Source organism: Hemiscyllium ocellatum, chromosome 37 (genome assembly GCF_020745735.1).
Source record: "Hemiscyllium ocellatum isolate sHemOce1 chromosome 37, sHemOce1.pat.X.cur, whole genome shotgun sequence".
NCBI lineage: Eukaryota > Metazoa > Chordata > Chondrichthyes > Orectolobiformes > Hemiscylliidae > Hemiscyllium > Hemiscyllium ocellatum.
In genome coordinates this window covers 19,982,941-20,003,482 of record NC_083437.1, presented here as the reverse complement: position 1 = coordinate 20,003,482, position 20,542 = coordinate 19,982,941, and the positions used below count along the sequence as shown (strand labels likewise).

At 44.6% G+C, this 20,542-nt stretch overlaps 1 protein-coding gene across 8 annotated transcripts in view; it reads right to left on the bottom strand.

Annotated features, from left to right (window-relative positions):
• Window positions 1-20,542, bottom strand: part of LOC132833830 (kazrin-like) — a 704,169-nt gene that overhangs the window by 123,807 nt on the left and 559,820 nt on the right. For all 8 annotated transcript variants that reach the window (XM_060852461.1, XM_060852462.1, XM_060852468.1 and 5 more), the window contains 3 exons: window positions 17,988-18,174; window positions 14,846-14,976; window positions 12,992-13,115 (listed from right to left, as the gene is read on the bottom strand). In XM_060852461.1, coding sequence (XP_060708444.1) covers window positions 12,992-13,115; window positions 14,846-14,976; window positions 17,988-18,174 — 442 coding nt within the window. The remainder of the gene's footprint in view (window positions 1-12,991; window positions 13,116-14,845; window positions 14,977-17,987; window positions 18,175-20,542) is intronic.

The following is a 20,542-nucleotide window of genomic DNA, read 5'->3' as shown; positions in this document are numbered from 1 at the left end:
ATATCCTTCCTTTTGTGTCGTGACTAGAATTGCACACAATATTCCAAATCTGGCCTGACTAAAGTATTACACAGCTGCAAGATGAATGACCAACTCTTATAGTTACAGATCCAACCAATGAAGGCAAACGTGCCAAATGCCTTCTTCACCACCTTACCCACTTGTGGTGCCACTTTCAGGGAGGTATCAACTAAACAGCCCAAGATCCATCTGTCTATCAATGCCCCCAAGGCTCTGGTCTTTACAGTATACTTTCCTCTTGCATTTAACCTCCCAACATACACATCCGGCTTTAACTCCATCTGCCATTTTTGCCACCCTATTTTCCTGTGATCCATATCCTGTGCCCTTTCAGTGCCAGGCAGTGAGAGATCATCAGCCAATCTGACCTTGGTTGGCCCATTCAAGACACTCAACAGCAATTAGCAATTGGTTTCTCTCTCCATAACCTGAATCAGTGACATTGATGGAAATGACACAGCGCAGACTGTAAGCCCAGTACATAACCGGGGATCCACAACAGGTTCCAAGACTCAGCAACACAATAAGTAAACTCACAAAGCGGTAACTTTTCATGAAAAGAAAGACACACTTTTGTTCCTAAAAGCAAGCAACTAAGATGCCCACCTGGAGAATGCCAGAAGGTGAACCAGCCCATCATTTACTGAAAATGTGTTGCTGGTTAAAGCACAGCAGGTTAGGCAGCATCCAAGGAATAGGAAATTCGACGTTTCGGGCATAAGCCCTTCATCAGGAAGGGCTTATGCCCGAAACGTCGAATTTCCTATTCCTTGGATGCTGCCTAACCTGCTGTGCTTTAACCAGCAACACATTTTCAGCTCTGATCTCCAGCATCTGCAGACCTTATTTTTTACCCAGCCCATCATTTAGACAGTTAGCATGGATCTCGGAGCAGACAGTTACCTGAATAGGTTTCTATCTGAGCCAGACAAACCACCTTTCTGCCTCCTGTTGACTGGAAAACGATGTACACGACACAGACAAACAAAAACTGAGGCAGCAAGAGGAAGCAACATAAAATCATTGAACCAGGATTATCAAAACAAATGTCAGCCATAAATGATGGAATAAATGACATTCATCACCCTGTCACTACACTTATACATTGTACAGATCCATTTCAGACTGAGTGGAGAGAAAATGGACTCACCCAAACAGCAACTCAGGATCGATGCTCTGTCAGGTGCGGGCTAACTTGGTGGACTTTCCCAAAACATGCATCGTTTAAGATGGGGTTAATGTCAATGAGTTATGGAGGAGAGTGAAAGGTTCCTCACAGACACACACATACACACAGAGTTCAGTCAGTGCTAAAGAGGCTTGAAACAGTGAACCAAACAGAACACAATGGAAGGACGTTAGGAAGACAGACATCTTGGCAGTTGTTAGAAACGTGCTTTCTCATTTGCAAAAAAAGCTGATCGCTTTGACAAGAATGATTGTCAAGATTTTTTCCACAAATCAGTTCCTCCTTTATTGGTTTGTTCGTTCAGGTCACAATTTTCACATGGGAGTTTTTAAAAGGCTGAAACATCCACAAATGTACAGCTGCTGTGTTGAACATTGAACCTCTACCATTTGAGAAACAGTTCCTCACTGACCTGTATCTCAAGGTTTTACATCTGTCTCCAGCTCTGCTGGGACAAGGGCTCTGAACAATTTACAGCTACGTCACCCTGTAGAAGATTTAAACATTTTTTTAAGCTTAACTTCAGACTGATGTAACCAGGAGACTTGTACACCAGGCGTAGGTTTGTGGTTGGTTGGACCTGTTACATATAGTTAGAGGTTTTCCAAAGATCCTGTTGGCCAATCCTCAGAAAACATGGTTGGTCGTGCTGACCTTATTGGCTGTACCTCAAAGAGAAAGTTACCTGATTGTTGCCGTGTCAAGAAAGGGTGGACCAGACTGACTGTGGAAGATTGCTCTGTTGCCCATCAACGAAAATTAAATCCTTCTTCAAACAGGAATGACAGGTAGCCAACTGTGTGTCAATTTAAGAGCGGCAGCCTGGCCGTATTTTTAAACTTCAGAACGCGGAGCAGGAGTAGGCCATTTGGCCCTTCGAGCCTGCTCCACCATTCAATAAGATGGTGGCTGATCTTTTCACGGACTCAGCTCCACTCACCCATGCTCTCACCATAACCCTTAATTCCTTTGTTGTTCAAAAAAAAATCTATCTTAGCATAAGAAATGTTCACTGATGTTGGGTCTACTACTTCCCTGGGCAAGGAATTCCACAGATTCACGACACTCTGGGTGAAGAAGTTCCTTCTCAATTCGGTCCTAAATCTGCTCCCCCAAATTTTGAGGCTATGTCCTCTTGCCCTAGTTTCACCTGACAGTGGAAACATCCTCTCTACTTCTATCTTATCTGTTCCCTTCATAATTTTATATGTTTCTATAAGATATCCCCCGTTATTCTTCTAAATTCCAATGAATATAATCCCAGTCTACTCAGATTTTGGAAAATGTAGGGCTAATGAGTGGCTGAGATCTTATATTTCTGTGCCAACAAACTCGATAGGCTGGAATTACAGTGTAGCTGATTGAAACAGGCTTGAAAGACAGGGCACACACAATCCTAGTGTGCCTTTAAGGTCTCATTTGAGTTTCTGATAGCCAGACTCAATGAGCTAAGTTGGTATCTGAGGAATACTGAGTGGTGAAAGGATGACCGCTCATTAACTGATCACTGTTTTTGTTTCAATATTTTCCTTTTCATGGGATTTGGCCTCCAAACATCTACAAACCTTGCTCACCACAACTGACCTAATGATGAGCCAACCCATCTGGAGGGGCCTCTGAACCTTTCAATGAGGGCAAAGATTGTGGAAGGGCAAAGGGATTTAAACTCACTGCTCAGAGACTCTGCTGTTAGCTGCACCATTTGAGCGCAGTGTGCAGGGAAATCTTGATTAAATTCATCTCTGTCCAGACTTTGCATATGAACCTGTACATACTTTCTGCCTAAGAGACCAGGAATAAATACCACGGGCCACCTTGCAGGTCCAGAACTAAGTGAAGCCCCTCTCAAATACCTTACTGACTCTCCCATAAATATTTCCACTCCATTTGTCTCCACTATTACCCTGGGCAATCAGTTCACCAGCTTTCTCCCACAACAATATGCACATCAGCCCCTCCAGCAGGTAGCTAGAGCTAAACAGTTCTCTCCTTCACCTTCAGCAGACATCTCCAGAGCTGAAACCTTATGGCGATCTCAAACCCCGTTCAATGCATCGACTTGCTGAAGAATGTTGAATCTCACAACTTGCCCTCGCACCCCCCACCCCGCCCCCCCTCCCCCCCCCCCACCCCCACTGCCTGCTGGAACATTGGAGAAGGGAGGGTGAGAACACTGAACATGGGATTGGGGGTGAGCAGAAGACAAATGTGTATGGACACAGTGACAGGGCATGGGCACGCTGTGGCAGAGGGTGAAGGGTTGCTGGGTAGCAACACTGGTGCAAGGGGGCGGGTACGTGGTTCAGAGGCTGCAATTCACAAAGAAAGGGCAGGAGTCAATCTGAGGGGGTTAAGGACTGTGGATACCTTCCACAGATCCAGATCCAGGGTCCAAATTAATGTATGTTGATCACGTTTTAAATAAGATACTGGATATGAGATGGAGGAACTGAGTCTGCTGCACTGTTCAATGAAATCATGGCTGATCCATTAATCCTCAATTTCACATTTTTCCCATAACTTTGATTCTCTCACTGATTACAAGTCTATCGCAGCCTTTAATATAATTAAGGATCCAGCCTCTACAGCCCTCTCCAGTAAAGGATACCACAGATTCATTACCCTCAGATCAAAAAGCCCTCCCCACCTCGGTGTTCAATGGACAAGCCGTTCTCTGATATTATGCCCTCTGCCCCTCGACTTTTAAAGAGAAAGCCTTATAACATGAATGAGATCCCAACTCAACTCACCCCAGACTGATTTCAAACCTCTTCTACCCCAGCTTAATGAGCCAGTCACATTACTGATTACTGTATCAGCCGCAGTTAGCTTTATAACAGAAACATTGAAACTTCTTCACACTTAACACACGACTGATGAGCTGTTAGCTGTCATTTGACTCCCCAAGGCCTTTTCTAATCCCAGACAAAAACTCTCTTCCCCTAGCCACTAATTCCCTAAATACCTTGGAGAATGGCAGCCTGGGCTATTTGATAATGTAGCCAGGCGGGATAGAGGGATTTCTTCATGAGTCAAACCTGGAATGCTCGGAATAAGCATCAAGTTTTCCTTGATGAGCAGAAATTTCCTCCGAAAAGCTCCCATTACCCCATCCCCCAATCAGCTTTCCATGTGTTAAGTACTTTCACAGTACTGATGTTTATCAGAGTTATATCTGCGTGCTGTGGGGGGACATCTAAAAGGTTATGTCTTTTGATATCGCACAGATCTGGGCTACACGTTTAATACAAGTTGCAATCGCTACCGTGATTAAGCTTGGTACAATTCTTGCGAGCCTGCTCCTGGGACTCAGAATGAAGGCAGCGTGTTATCAGGACATGCTGTTAATTAGTACAAATGCTCAAATGAGGTAGAACAGCCAATGATTAGAATGCTAGGCCTTGACCCCCAGCTTTAATCAAACATCCAGATGAAAGAACGTGAAATAAGCCACTGCCTTCGACATCTGGTTGAATGGCAGGTCTTGCCCGCAATTTGTGCTGATTCTCTGTATGAGCTTCCCAGCATTAAACCTGCACCAGTTTGGATCAAAAGGAGGGTTTTCTTAAGCTTGAAAGTAAAGGGCACGTCTAATAAAGGAGCCAGTCCAGACACAGGGGAGCATCAAAAAGAAAGATCCGTACTTACACAGAATGATGAGGTTCTGGGGAACGTTACAGAGCAAACAGACCTTGGAGTGCAGGTTCCTAGCTCCTTGAAAGTGGAGTCTCAGGGAGATAGGATAGTGAAGACGATGTTTGGTATGCTTTCTTTTATTGGTCAAAGCACTGAGTACAGGAGGCGGGGCTGTACAGGATATTGGTTACTGGATCAGTGGTGCTGGAAGAGCACAGCAGTTCAGGCAGCATCCAACGAGCAGCGAAATCGACGTTTCGGGCAAAAGCCCTTCATCAGGAATAAAGGCAGTGAGCCTGAAAGCGTGGAGAGATAAGCTAGGGGAGGGTGGGGATGGGGAGAGAATAGCATAGAGTACAATGGGTGAGTGGGGGACGAGATGAAAGTGATAGGTCAGGGAGGAGAGGGTGGAGTGGATAGGTGGAAAAGGAGTTAGGCAGATCAGCCCTCAAATATCCCAAAGCACTTCACAAGCAGTGAATCAGCTTAGAAGTGCAGCCGCTGTTCTGATGTAAAAAAAAACTTGACAAATATCAACTGATAGAAACATCTAGTTAATTTGCTTTTGGTAATGTGGGGAGAAGGTGTGCAGGGCTTCTACACTTAATGATGAGGTTCTGGGGAACGTTACAGAGCAAACAGACCTTGGAGTGCAGGTTCCTAGCTCCTTGAAAGTGGAGTCTCAGGGAGATAGGATAGTGAAGACGATGTTTGGTATGCTTTCTTTTATTGGTCAAAGCACTGAGTACAGGAGGCGGGGCTGTACAGGATATTGGTTACTGGATCAGTGGTGCTGGAAGAGCACAGCAGTTCAGGCAGCATCCAACGAGCAGCGAAATCGACGTTTCGGGCAAAAGCCCTTCATCAGGAATAAAGGCAGTGAGCCTGAAAGCATGGAGAGATAAGCTAGGGGAGGGTGGGGATGGGGAGAGAATAGCATAGAGTACAATGGGTGAGTGGGGGACGAGATGAAAGTGATAGGTCAGGGAGGAGAGGGTGGAGTGGATAGGTGGAAAAGGAGTTAGGCAGATCAGACAAGTCTGGTTTTTACCAGGATATTGGTTAGGCCACTTTTAGAAAATTGCATTCAATTCTGGTCTCCCTCCTATAGGAAAGACGTTGTGGTACTTGAAAGGGTTCAGAAAATGTCTACAAGGATGTTGCCAGGGTTGGAGGATACCAGGAGAGGCTGGATAGGCTGGGGCTGTTTTCCCTGGAGTGTCAGAGGCTGAGGGGTGACCTTATATAGCTTTATAAAATCATGAGGGTCATGGATGGGGAATGAACAGCTAAGGCCTTTCCCCTGGGATAGGGGAGTCCAAAATGAGAGGGCACAGGTTTAAAGTGAGGGGGGAAAGATATAAAAGGGACCCAAGGGCAATTTTCTCATAAATGGTGTATGTATGGAATGGTCTGCCAGAGGAAATGGTGGAGGCTGGTACAATTACAACATTTAAAAGACATCTAAATGGGTATGTGAATAGGAAGGGTTTATAAGGAAATGGGCCAAATGCGGGCAAATGGGACTAGATTAACTGGTCAGCATGGATGAGTTGGACCAAAGGGTCTGTTTCCCTGTTGTACATCTCTATGACTCTGGAGTAACAGCTCATCAGGAGGGTTTCCTGCTATTCTTTGAGCAGTACAATGGGATCCTTAACATCTATCTAACCAGGACAGACAAATTAAGGGGCCTCGGATTAAAACTTGGTAAATGATCGCACCCTCAAACGACACTGCATTCCAGGAGTGAAGCACAAACCTCAAACCAGATTTTATACAACACCAAAAACAAGGTTTGAACCTATGGAGACCTAAACATTGACCTAGGTTATCGGGCTACCATATGATTAAATGTTAGGATACTGTGCTGTCAGTGACTTCAAAAGCAACAAATAGAGCATTAAAAGCAAAATCTAAACTACACTGTTGTAGCATGTGTCTCAAAGATGGTTTGATAGAAATGTACAGGGCCATCATTAGTTGGTTCAGTCAATGAATGGAAGCAGTGTTTGGATCGTTGACTCCAATCCATTTGAAAGCTTGATCTTCTAACTGAAAGGAACTTTCAGACAAGTGGTTTCTTGGAGCTAAAGCAGGAACTGCAGAGTACGGAGGGCTTCAACAAGCAGCAGTGATCAGAATCTCTGCAGTGTTATATCCAAGAGCATGGCTTTGGGAAAGACCTCTGAGACACCTCCTTAATCCAACATGAACAGCTCAAATCAATTTGAGAAACTGCCCTTGGTGACTACAGCGAGTGTGGGTGCTACACCAATGCACACTGAAGCTACTGAGTGAATGGAATCTCTGATCGGAAAACAGGGGATGAAACAAAAACTGAAAAGGGAAAAGTCCTAATGAGACAAAGCTGCATGATCCTAAAATTGGAGCTAGGTTATTGGGAAGCAAACTTAGAAAGCACTTTCTCCTTGCACCAAAGGTAACCAAAACCTATAACTCTCGCCCTCAAAAGACTGTGGTTGCAAGGCTATTTGAAGCTTTAAGGTGCTTAGGATGCCTAGCTGAGAGAACAAGGAATATGGTGCAAGAGCAGAACAATGGAGTAAGGCACAGGTCAGCCAGGATTGGTTGGCAGAACTGAGAACCTCATGAGCATGCCCTGGTTCCTTTCATATTTTACACATTTTCCCAATTAAAATGTCAAAGCATGTCAAAATGGCTGCACTGTGCTCTCCCTCATCTTAATCCTGTTTCTGTCAATGGACCCATAAACCTAACTATATAAAAACAAATTCTTTTCACTGAACTCAAGAAACATTGCCTGTGTAAATCTTGCTTAGTACAGTAAGGTTAAAGGTTACACAAATTCCCAGAGCTAAGGGACACAAATGAAACAGCACCTGGAATGTAACTGACTAGACTCATTCATCATGTTTATAGCGGTGAGAATTTGGAGCAGCCCATAACTGATGGATTCCTGCTAACAGAGGCCAGCTCTGTGATGACCCATGAGTCGGGCGGATGCGGACGTCCTTGCCGTTATCCACCCATGGGTGTTCCCAGAGGACTGAACAAGATCCATCATGCGGAATCATGCTCGGTGTTTCCTGACAGTGGGAAGAATTACAGCTTATTACTACTGGGGTACGTGTTTGCACAGTAAACCCCCTAGTCTGTCTCAGAAAGCCTGGAAATTTGGGGCAAGTTTCCTTTGCAGAACATTGGTCAGGTTGTCGCACTATTGTGTATTTGGTTCGTACCAAATTCCTCTCTTCACCAGACAGAGTTCCAGCTGATCTCAGTCAAGCGTGAACAAAGATGAAAATGGGACTGGGGAGGGGAAAGACAGGGAGGGGAAAGACAGGGAGGGGAAGGTGGATTGACATCACTGAAGGTTCCTGGCTCCTGACTGCTGCCCAGCAGTCTGTGTGGACATTTGCTGGGGATGGGACTGTTTAAATATTCACAAATAAAGAAGGCCTGTTTAGATAAGGTCCCAGAAGGTCCCTTTGGAACTGTACCCAAGATCCATTAGTTCCTTTGTAACAATACAGAATATTCCGAATTTGTAGGTTGTCTGTCCTAGTGTTTTTCTCCATAAAGCTTCACAGTCTAAACCTCAATTCGGGTCTGTCCCAAATACTCTTTTTTTGCCTCCATTTTGTTCTGTTTTGCCAGCTGAGTGACTTCAAATCCAATCGCTATTTACTTCATTATAACTCTCTGTTCATCTCGAGGAGCTCCCTCATAATCAGCTCTGCTCCTGCAGGAGAATCTCGGATTTCTCCAGGGGGGGAAAACTTGCAGCATTTAAAAAGAGAAACAACACCTGAGGTCAGACACTAAGCTTCACCCTGTGAGCTACCCTGCTGTAGTGACTTGCACCTCAATAGAGGAAACCACAGAGAAGATGTATCATTTATTTTAAAATAGGTTTTATTTTAATTTGTTTGCAATGGAAGCCGCACTGCTGAGCTTTGGGTTGCATTCACAGTGCAGGGATAAAACAATTTGACTCTAAACTTGCCCAGCATAAATCTTCTATTTAGTTTCTTAAATAAATCCATTTTCTTTCAGTATCGGTAGCATTATTTTACCTAATTTACAAAACAAAAATCAAAAGAACCCCCGAATGAATGGGAATGCTTTTAAAAAGATGTTGAACTTACAAGAATTTCTAATTCCTGTACGCTGCCTTATATCACACGCAAGCACTGGTCTTAAGAGAAACTGATGGGCTCTTCTGAATTAATGTGCAATCACTTCTCTTTCCAATTGTGTTTGACAGAGGCGTTTGTCTTTCAACAGCCATCATCTCAATGTATTGAGGCACTGCACCTTGACAGAGTCAAAATGGACAACGTTTTGATCCTCTTCAGTCTCAATGCAGTGCCCCTCAATAACAAAGCAGGTCACCTGACCACCTCTCCACACCCATGAGGCAGGAAACCTTCCTTCCCAATCCGATCCCTCCTGCAGCAGATTCCAACCCTCCCCAGAATTTCTGCACCTCCCAGGGACGGGCCGCCTGGATTTGAACCCAGGCAGAAGGACGCAGTCCGGTGAATGAATGCTTTTGGAGATGTGGGTTCTCCCCTCGCAGTGTAGGCTGCCACACAAACTGGACAGACCTGCTACGGTTCTGAGGCAGAGCCGAATCAAAAGAACTTGCAAGTTCAACATCTTGACAGGAATTTAAAAACTGTCTCCTTAGGAAATAAGACACAAGACTTACAAAAGAAAAAAGGTCCAACATCCCACATGAGTTCAGCCCTGCAGCTGCTCTTCCAACAGCAAGTGATGTCACCAGCTCTCCAATTCTGACAGCTCCTTTGCAAAGCGAGATGGGGAAGTTGCATTTCAACAGCTCCCCATACTATGGCGGCGTGTTAGTTTGACATTACTCGCAGTTTGACAATCTTTAAAGTGACCGTATCCCTTTGCTTGGTCTACTTACAGAGGATATTTGTAACAGCTTATTTCCCCCCCGCCCCATCAATCAGATGAGTTTGCAGGTTGCAATATGTGACATATACAATAACTAAATATTCAAGTTTTAATCACAATTTAACTTTTTCAAACCCTGAATCCCATGTAGATTTTGAAATTGTTCAATTAGCTTGTGTAATTTTTGACTAACTCTCAGATCAGAGCATTGAGAATACTCAGTAATGACAAAGACAGAGATCACCCTGACTATTTCCAGTAACTGACCCATACCTAGCAGGTTTGTGGGTTGAGAAGGGTCCTTTCCATATATGGGATTACAGCAATTTCACAAATAAAACCCATAATTGTGGATAGCGCTGATACGTATTAAGAGCGATGATCAACATGTAAGATTTCAAATAGGGCCAAGCCTCAATAATCTACGAGGCAGTCCTTCTAAATGCCTATTCATTCACAGCATTAAGTACCTAGGCAGTTATTGGTGAGACTTCATGGTTGGAATGGGTGCCAGTATTGTGGTGGGGTATGCTGTCAATTTTGATCAAAGAAATCTATCTCACAGTAGCACCAAACTAATGAGAAGGGATTCCCGTATATACTCGTGAAAAGTCTAAATTTTTAGATTATGTTTGAAGGTTACATTTATGGGGTCAACTGTGATATGGATTCTACTTTTGAGGGGTTGAAATTTGTGCTACAGACCAAAATACCGTATCATAAGCAGAAACCCAATTGATCTCTAAACAAATAAAGGAAAAAACCATAATGAATTACAGTAGTATGACTGTATTCCATGGGCGCTACAGGGGAACTGAGCTCAGCTAAGTTGTCACCTGACTCTGACCTGATGGATCTTAAACGTTTGCGCCAATTTGGTGTGAATTGTACATCAAAATACATAATAGCATAAAAAAAATTCATTTCCTCATCGTAACATTTATGTACAGGATAATGCCTTGACTCACAAATGTTGCTCTGTTATCTGTGAAGAACTAGGGACAACATTTACATGAGATATATGGAAAATTTCAGATCCTTTGGCCGGAAATGGGGAGTCGACTTTTACACAAGATCGACTTTTACTCGAGTATATATGGTAATATCATGTAATTGGGCATTTTGACCTTATGGTTATTCCTCATTCCAGAATCATCAATGTGAGGATCACCAATGGAGTCCCTGTTCCTTATCACAAAGAGGACAGCACCCTTGAGTGTGAACTGCAGGATGGGTGTATGGTATCTGAGAAAACCTATTCCAAAAGATTTAGCTTGGGAGATGTGTCATTCCTTTAAGCCAAATTAGACACTGCATTTCAACATAATGAAAGTACACGGACAACATATTACCACAAACTACCTTTCAACGTCAGTCTTAAAAATAAATTAAGATTATGTAGGATTCTCAATAACCATTCCCTTGATTTGTCAGTGGACAGAAGGTTTTATGTGAGAAAGGACTCAGTGCTCACAGTTTTAAACTGGTGACTGGCAAATGGGAAGAAAACATCTCTCAAGAATCCTTTAATTGAATAATTGTTATTACAGAACTGAGCATTGCTGGAGTAAGATACAAAGCTTCTCGTATTGCACTCATCAGGATATTTCACAAGAATACCAATTTATACTGCATGAGAAGTGTGTGCTGATTGGCTGGCAAGTAGACTCTGATTAGTGGACGTGATGTGGAGCTGCCAGTGTCGGACTGGGTGGACAAAGTCTGAAGTCACACAACGCCAGCTTTCAGAGTGCTGCTCCTTCATCAAGTGAAACCAAAAGCTTGTCATTTCAAATAAACCTGCTGGACTATAACCTGGTGTCCTGTGACTGCTGACTCTGAATAGCAAAAGCATTATGATGGAGAATGCAACCATTGACACTAATTGACAGTTAACCTTTGTTTAAATTTTAAACCAGGCCACAGGTTGACTCTGGTTTCTCAGTGTATTGCCTTGAGAAAGGACCCAGTGAGCTCCCAGGATGGGGCACTTGCTTGTGTTGGAAGCTACACATATTAACACACAAGTCTGCAAAGCCTAACAAATGTAACCTTTACCATCAGGTTACTTGTCAAGCAACCCACACTCTCCTCCCATGCTGCAGAAATGTTAGTCTTCCTTTGAATTTGTATTCTTGTGAACAGTCCTGATGAGTGTGAGATGAAAAGCTACAGCAAAATGTGCCTTTTCCCAGCAATACTGAAGCTCTGTAGTTACAATCAGCAGTGACCATTAGTGCCTTAGCTCCAGACTGTAAATGCTGTCTTCAGTCCTCCCCCGAAAACAAAACTTCCAAAAGGGCATTTTCCTGAATATTTCAAGGAACAACAGTATAGAAGATGCTGAGGTGAACTGTAGAGCTGCTGGGAAATACTTCGTAGTGAGATCTCGGTTGCCTGTGCACAATGGTTTTACATTGTGGCCAGGATTTGGGGCTCCCTCGCTGTGTCCGAGATTCCACACCACTCCATGCTCCCCGTAATTTTGCAGTTGCTCTGTCTGTGTCAACTGGTGTCAGTGGTAATGTGTCAATGCATGTAGACCAAAAAGCCGGGACAAGGTCTCCTTAACTGAACCATCTCATTAATCTAAACAGGGCATGCTCAGCCAATGAATGGGATGCATCGAGGTACCATCAAACACACTCATTATGTGATTCAGAAGCTAAGCCCCTGGGGGAATGGAGGAGTTGAAGGTTAAAGGAGATGGAGATTTTGAGCATGCCCAGTTGAAATGAGGATGTTCGATTACATTGTCAAACCAATGGAACACAATACACACTGGGACATGGAAACAACAAACAGGAGAAAATACCTTACAAAGAAGCACAAAGTGCACAATTGCAGTTATTTACAATACAGTACACAGCTGTCCTTCGGGGTTCCAGTATCAGTAAGATTAAAACACAGCCGTGTCCCTCCACACATTCACAGGTGACATTATCCACACAGGATTTTTATATTTATCTATGTATATATATATATGTATATATATACACACACACACATACTTTAATTACAGAGTGTGCTGGACCAGTCCCAGGACTCACATTTCTTAAGTTTAAAAACACGCAGACTGTCACACACCCCCTCCCCCCCCAACAAGCATTAACTCTCACATGCCACCCACACGCACAGATACGCGCACACACACGCACACACACAGAGGTTGTGAGTGGATGGGTGTTTATCACCAATCTGCATCTTCCTCTACGTAATAATCGGGAGAAGTACCATCAAACAGGCCAGGATCCAGGGATTTCCGTTGCTTGCCCCTAGCAAACACCCGGGAAATGGAGCCAAACACCATCTTCTCTTTTTTCTTCTTCCTCTTCTGTTCTTCTAGATCTTCAAGAGACTGGACAGTCAAAACAAAAACATTCAGTTGTTGCTCTCCTTTCAAAAGCTCCATTTCCTCCCCCCCCTTCCTCTGCTTGAAGTTGAGGTTTTTGCCTGTTCTCCAGAACGCCCAATGAACTGCCAAGCCTCGCACCAACTGGTTCTGCAGCAATGGAGCCAAACTTGACTCTGCCATCGCTCACCGCTTGTGCTTTCTCTGATGATAAGGAGAGTAAGATCTGGCCCATCATGCTCTGGAGATGAGGAGCTAACCTGTACATCTCCCTTGCGCACCCAGAAGCAAAGGGGCTGTTGGTGGAGCCCACTGCTTCTGGACAATGGTCTAGTAGGCTGAGAACGGACTAGCCCTGCTGGCTGACCATTCAGAAACCCACAGTCACAGCAAAGAGGGAGCATTCCAGCATAAAACCTCCAGGGGGAGCAAGAGGCATGATTCTGAGCAACAGCATGTTGACATTTACCACAAAAGAAAGGTTCACTGGCATTGCTACCAACTCAATTATCTCTGGGGATAAATTGTTTCTGAATGGACCTCCTCAAATCAGGCATAGTGCTGTGATCAGGTTAACAGTATGTTAGATTAGCCACAGACCTTGCTCTAAACTGTTGCCCTACCCTTTGACACTGGCCAACCCACTACAGCCTAGAGTCAGGTTCACTCGGACTGGGTGTGTGTGAGTGACTGGGGCGGGGGGAGATTGCTAGTGCAACCAGAAATGAAAAACCCTTCACCTTTTTTAGTAGTTTGTACACTAAGCACCAATGGCTACCTTTGCAGGTTCAACATTCAGTTCTTTAATATACACCATTGATGGTGGGAGTAATATACACTGGGTTTTTAGAAGAATTTAACTTCATCGATGTCAGAGGTTCCACACTGGGACAAGAGGTATCTGGGATCAGTCGGATGCTGTTGAAAGATTCATTCCCGAGAGGTAAGTGCTACTGGCCAGATTATCAATACCAGCGTTTACATAACAATAGAGGAGAGCATCCCATGGTGCTTCAAGTGGTACTTAGTCAAAAACTGATGCCAAGGTAAAGAAGATGTGTTATGCAAAATATTAATTTATAATGCCATTGGCCAGTTCTGGGCAGGACTTGATTTTCAGGGAAAAGGACACTAGCTACTGCAGGGAAAATACCGCATTGATGGAGTTGTTTCACAGAAGCCACTGAGTCTGCAATATTGTCAGATAGTGGTCGCTTGACCCAGTCTGTGGGTGCATAATCTATTGGGTTCAAACATGGACAGACAGCCGGAGAGAAACCGGGCAAGGGTGGGGCACACTGCCCTGTTTAACAGTCACAAGAGGACACAGATTGCAGGTAACCCAGGGACCCACTCTCGTTCCGGTTTCTGACGTCCTTGTGATCTTGCCTGTACTGGACGGTTGATGTAATATCACACATTTCACACTTCTGTCCAAGACCAAAAACGGCCTCCTTTGTGTGAGGAAGCCAGAACTAATAACCAGAATGGGTCTGCTCCCCTCAGTGTCCAGCCTGGGATTGAGAAGGTGAACCTTCGGGAAGTAGCTGGCAAGTAGTGTGAGGTTGCACTGCCAGTGAGAAATGTCTCTCATAGGAGCCAATACTCAGAGCTTCCAATGTTCATTCATTCATTAGAAAACCGGAAGGGTTCATGACCTCCTTTTTGGACTGCTCTGGCTTATAGCCTGAGGATCGAAGACAGAATAGATTAGCCATCCCACAAGAGTTTCTTACATTACATAGCGAGTGTGTCCGATGTCGCGGTGAGTTGATGTCACTCGGTGTGGATGATCTTTCACCCTCAAGCATTGAGGCGTCTGAGATGATGGACGGTTGTCTTGAGTGACATGGACTGACCCGCACTCCTGTGTGAAGATTAAACGCAAAGGCTGATCAGTGTGTTATCTCTCACCATTAACCGCAACTGAGCTGACATCATATCGGAAACAAACAAGAGAGAAGTATGCAGAAAATCAGCAGGATTTGGAACAGAGTTAACATTTGAAGTCTGGTATGACTGTTCTTCACAGTCATAATAGAACAACTCCTCCTCAGTTGAAGATGCCAGGATCAGCAGTTCCGATTACAAAGCACAGACAGCATTTCGCACATTTGTAATGCTCTCCCATATTGAAACCTTCATGATCATTAGTCATAACTGCAGATCACCAATGGATATATTGCATTTTATTTCCAATATGTGTTTCTTTCAGAGAGAAAGGATATAGCCAAAGTTACTGTGAATGTGAATGAGTGGCTGTCTCATATGAGAAGGAGGGAGAGAGAGAGAGAGAGAGCCTGGAATGTCACATCTGATAAGGTGTCAAGAAAGCCTCAAAGCACTGGAATTAAATGAGAGGAATGCACTGAAAAGTGAACCGTAATCTGCTCCAAGTTATCTCACACTGAGAACATGATGGAAGAAAAGACAGCGTCCTGGGCACGAGACAGGTTGTCTTTTATCCCTTTCAAGCAAACACAAGAAAAGGGAGTAAACAGCCCAGCTGAATCAGCAGAAGGTGTGCTCCCCTTAGAGGGATCAATTACCACAGGGTCATGGACTTAAAGTAAAGGGCAGGAGGGGATTTAAGGAGAATTCTTTTTAGTCATGGGATGGTAGGTATCTGGAGTTCCTTATCTGAAAGGATGGGAGAGGCAGAAGCCATTACAACATTTAAGCATGATTTTGAGCACTTGAAGCACCATAGGATACAAGACCGTGGGGAGGGCTCTTGTGATGTGTGGTAGTGTCACTATCTCTGAGTCAGGAGGCCTGATATCTTGTCCCACCCTGCTCCAGAGGTGTGTAATGACATCTCTGAACAGGTTGATTGGAAAATATCTATAAAGCCATCGGCCAGGTACTGGGAAATGGGATTAGAGTAGCTAGGCGTTTGATGACTGGAATAGACATGATAACCTCTTCCCATGCGGTTATACTCTGCGACTCTATGTAATAGGACAGCCCCTGCTCTGGTTATCTACAGGGAAGCTCCTTCAGCATTGCCTTTCCATGAACTGCCCACTTAGCTCGGGATTGTAGATGTGAGAGTAATGCAGCCCTCACACGGTCGATTACTAACCCCAGAGTCAGGGCCGTGCAGTGCCCAGTGTCAACATTCTCTTTTATTCATTACCCTAAGAATGAGAATGCCAATTAGCGACACATTGTGAGCAATTCTGTGCTCTGCATTCACGCACACGCCCAATACATCGCGCACAAGATCCATTTAATCTCATCATGCCAAGACTGGTTAGTACATTTGAACATGCCATTCCAGGCAAAAACCAAGTTTGCTTACAGGCTGTTTTATATTCACCGGGTCTGTCTTAGAGTTATGAACAGCACAAGAGGAGATCTTTTTGTCTGATTATTTATATTCAACATAAGAAATCCTTCACGCCAGGTTCACGGTATGTTTCCATCTCTTCAATCCTCAGGGGCTGAAGCAGACTGACAGACATCAATAATTTTCACCTTTTGCGAGCAAAATAAAAAAATACAAAAGAAGTAGAGTATATCCCACTGAGAGCTACTGGAATGTCATTGAAGGGGTTTGGACAAATAGCAATAAAGTGTGAGCCAACCAGGACTAATTCACACTGGTTTTGGGATGCCTGACTACATTCAGCATTTACAGTAGGAAGTCAGTGTCCTCTCTACCCCACTGCCAGTCCCCCTCCAGTCTCACTCTGTCTGAGAGTGGACTAGGTGTGAGTGTCTTTCTCTATGGTTAAGATGGATCACAGTCTGACCTGCAGAAGTTAAATAAACTCTGGCAGCAGGTACCATCAGATATGACTGGGGAACAGACTCAGAATCACTAGAAAAATGAAGGGAAGTTCAAGGATTTATTCCACACAGGAACATAGAATGTCTTACCACACACGAGCCATGTTTAACAGGTCATTATCTACTGGTTGAAGCAGGCAGCAAAGGACTTTGGGAGGTTTACAAGGGTTCTATTGTAAATCTAGTTTACCACAAACAACAGGTTCTACCTTTCTCGTTCCAAATATCAACTCTTCACGGGGATATGACAAGCTGCCTATTTTAAAAAAAAACCTATCAGCAAAAATACCACTTTAACAAAGTACAAACACTGAACAACACGATCTTCTTCCCCATCTTTTATACAGCCCATCACCCAAAAGAACCCAGCTCTGTTCTTTCATTTCTCATCGCCCAATTTACAATGGACCAAACAACAACTAAAAGCTGGGAGCAACGAGGGAAGGAACTAAATCTAATCGTGTTGGTGGAGAAGATAATGCGCCCCACCCCCTAAAGTGCCCACCTCTCTCTGAAAGCTTTAAGGGTGCTAGTGGATTCTATGCGCTCTCTCTCTGAAAGAACAAAAACAGATTTCTAAATTGATCAACAGGGCTGCAATCTCCCACAAACCCCATGGCCCACACGCTCCTCTGCACTATCGAATAAATAGTGGGGCTGAGAGAAGAATCATAAATTCCTCACAGTGTGGAAGCAGGCCATTTGACCCATCAAGTCCGAACTGACCAACCGAAGAACACCCAACCGAGATCCACCCTGCCACTACCCCATCCCAGTAACCCTGCATTCCCCAAAGCCGATCCACCCTGACCTGCACATCTTTGGACAGTGGGAGGAAACTGGAGAAGCCGGAGGAAACTCACACAGACACGGGGAGAACGAGCAAACTCCACACAGACGGACATTTTCATTTTTAAAAGCCTATGGTGAAACATAGATGTGGGAAGAATGTGAGTATGGGACTGAATTAAGGGAGTCCGTTTTTATCTGAGAGAAGTGCTCAATATTATTGCATCAAATGCAAGACACCCCAAGAGAAGAGAATTGGCAAACAGAAAGACCCTTTGACCTCTGCCCCCTTACCTTGCCGGTCTACGGGGTGGTGATGTGCGTGATACAACGTCTGCTGGCTCTGTCGGATTGCAGCAGTGAGCGGGAGGTCTGATTGCGTTACCCACTCCTGGTTCCCATTCAGCATACTCTCGCTTGGCATCGCCAGTGAGTGCCGCTTGGGGACATCCTTTGTCAGTGTGGCTAGCGACTGCTTGGCCTGCAAAAAGAACAGAAGCCGGGGTGAAGGCCTGCGAGGAGTCAGGCATCTGTGTGGTCTGACACGGGCCTTCTGTACGGAGTGAACAACTACGGCGGGAGAGAGGGTGGGGAAGAGAACGTGCAGGGCTCCCAACTTCATCTACAGCACAATCACCAAAGGAAAACAAAAAGGTTAAACGTGTTTCAAACCAAGTCATTCAGCGAGGACCTAACACCTCCTATAGTTACTGGGAAACTCATGCAAGGCTGCGTGCATTCACAAAAACATACCAAAAATACCCGTGGTCAGGATTCGATTACTCTGAAATGGCAGTACTATAGCTGGTGGGCCTTTGTGAAAGTCACCTCACACCTACGTCACTACCCATTTGAGGACCGACATGAACGATGCAATTTGATGGTTACCAGAGCAAGGGGTGTTCTTGGGGAAGAGGAGGTTGGTATAAATGAGCAAGATTACACATGGATGACAGGGTGGCAAGAGGAGACACTGCTGAATGGAACCTCTTGGCTAGGCCTTGCCAGAACCTTGTTGGCCAAGTGATGGTCCCGGTGGGTGGGGATTTTAAACAACAACAAAAGACGACTTTAATGCCTTCTTGGTTCAAGGGGTGAATGCAGCAGCCAGTCTGCCAAAGCACCGAGTACCGGGCCAATACTACAATTAGCCTTAGGCTTGGCAGAGGTGTGGAAGAGATTAAGGGCCCTTGTTTCTGATCACGATCTGAAGTCTGATGAGCTGCCAACATGGGTGTGTGATTGGTGGATGGTCTTGGTGGTGATATCACTCGTTATGCCACCATCCACCAGGGTACCCCAGGATGTAAAAGCAGGATGTGGGCATGCAAAAGAGGATTTGGACAGTGACAGGTACTTTCACAACTGCATCAGCAGCAGACAGCAAGGCAAAGGAAGTGACTTAACAGTCAGGGTGAGGAGTCTGACTGGCTGTTACTGGGGACAAGAATAAGTCTGATAGACTCTTGGTTTATAAAACAGGCTGCCAAGTGTAAAGTCAATTGTATCAGCCTCACTGCAACGTCACAGGAAAAGATATGGCTCAGATCAGGTTAGTTCCTTCAAGAGGGCAACAGCTACACATAGCTTTGTTTATTAACTCCTAAGATGAGAGGTGAGAGCAATGCTTGGAATCATCCCACTCAAAAGTGACTAAATGCTACTTGAAAAACAGCCAAAGTATTATCAGTGACGGAGCAGGCTGGGATTTGGGAACATGGCCAACAGGCAATAGAAGGAAAATATAACGATGCATAAAGTAGGCACTTTGTTACATCTGAAGCAGGGATTGCACATTTGAAGAGGCTGCAGACTGACACATAAAGACAATTGGCTTATTTCCCAGCTTGTGGAACACACACCTTGTCTGAATGTGCTAGGCCATTGAGGATTCTAACTGCACTGTGGGGAGGCAGGCACCTTTAGTAGCCGATGTTAACCTGTGCCCAACGGCCTCCCACCCAAACAAGGTTTCAAAACTCGATTGGCAGCCATTGGCATTGTGCCTACCAGTCCACATTACTGACCATTTCACAGACTCCGAATGCCAGAGGGGATGGCAAACTAGACTAACACCACATTGAAACGCCACTAAAGCACCTGGCAGGTTGGCAACCATTTTGTGCGTGAGTGTGGTTTATTTGGTGTACTCCCTTTTGCAGATGGAACTGTTGGGTGCACTGAATCTTCAGCTGCCAGCTATTGGCACTGCCACAGACCCTGAGGAACTCAGGACAGTCAATGTGATTAAAGAAACAGTACACACACACACACACACACACACACACACACACACACACACACACACACACACACACACACACACACACACACTCCAAAATTCGATGCCTACCACTGGGCTGCAATGATAAGGGAGGAGATCTCTAAAACTGCAACATCAAATAGCCCATAAGAAATCACTACCAATTAATGGTTCAGACATGTTGGGACTCTTGGTTGTGTTAAATGGGGAACTGCCCAAAACTGAAAATTCTAGAAAACAAAGTGGTCAGTGTAGCAATACAAAAGATAAACACAATGCCTCGGTACAGAGTCTTGTCAGAGTCGTGTCTTCACAGTTTGCACTTTCTCTCCCAGATGCACACAGATCCTTGCTGCTTTATTAAAACATAGAGCCTAACCATCTCCAAGAGAGAGTTAACATTATTCAGACTACCCATCAAAGCCTGTGGGGCAATCCCATGTCTGAAACATGACCTCACTGCTCAGCTTCTTTAGTTTGTTTATCGGCAAGTGTCTTGTTGTTGTTGTATTGTAGCTGCAAATGTGTTGCTGGTCAAAGCACAGCAGGTTAGGCAGCATCTCAGGAATAGAGAATTCGACGTTTC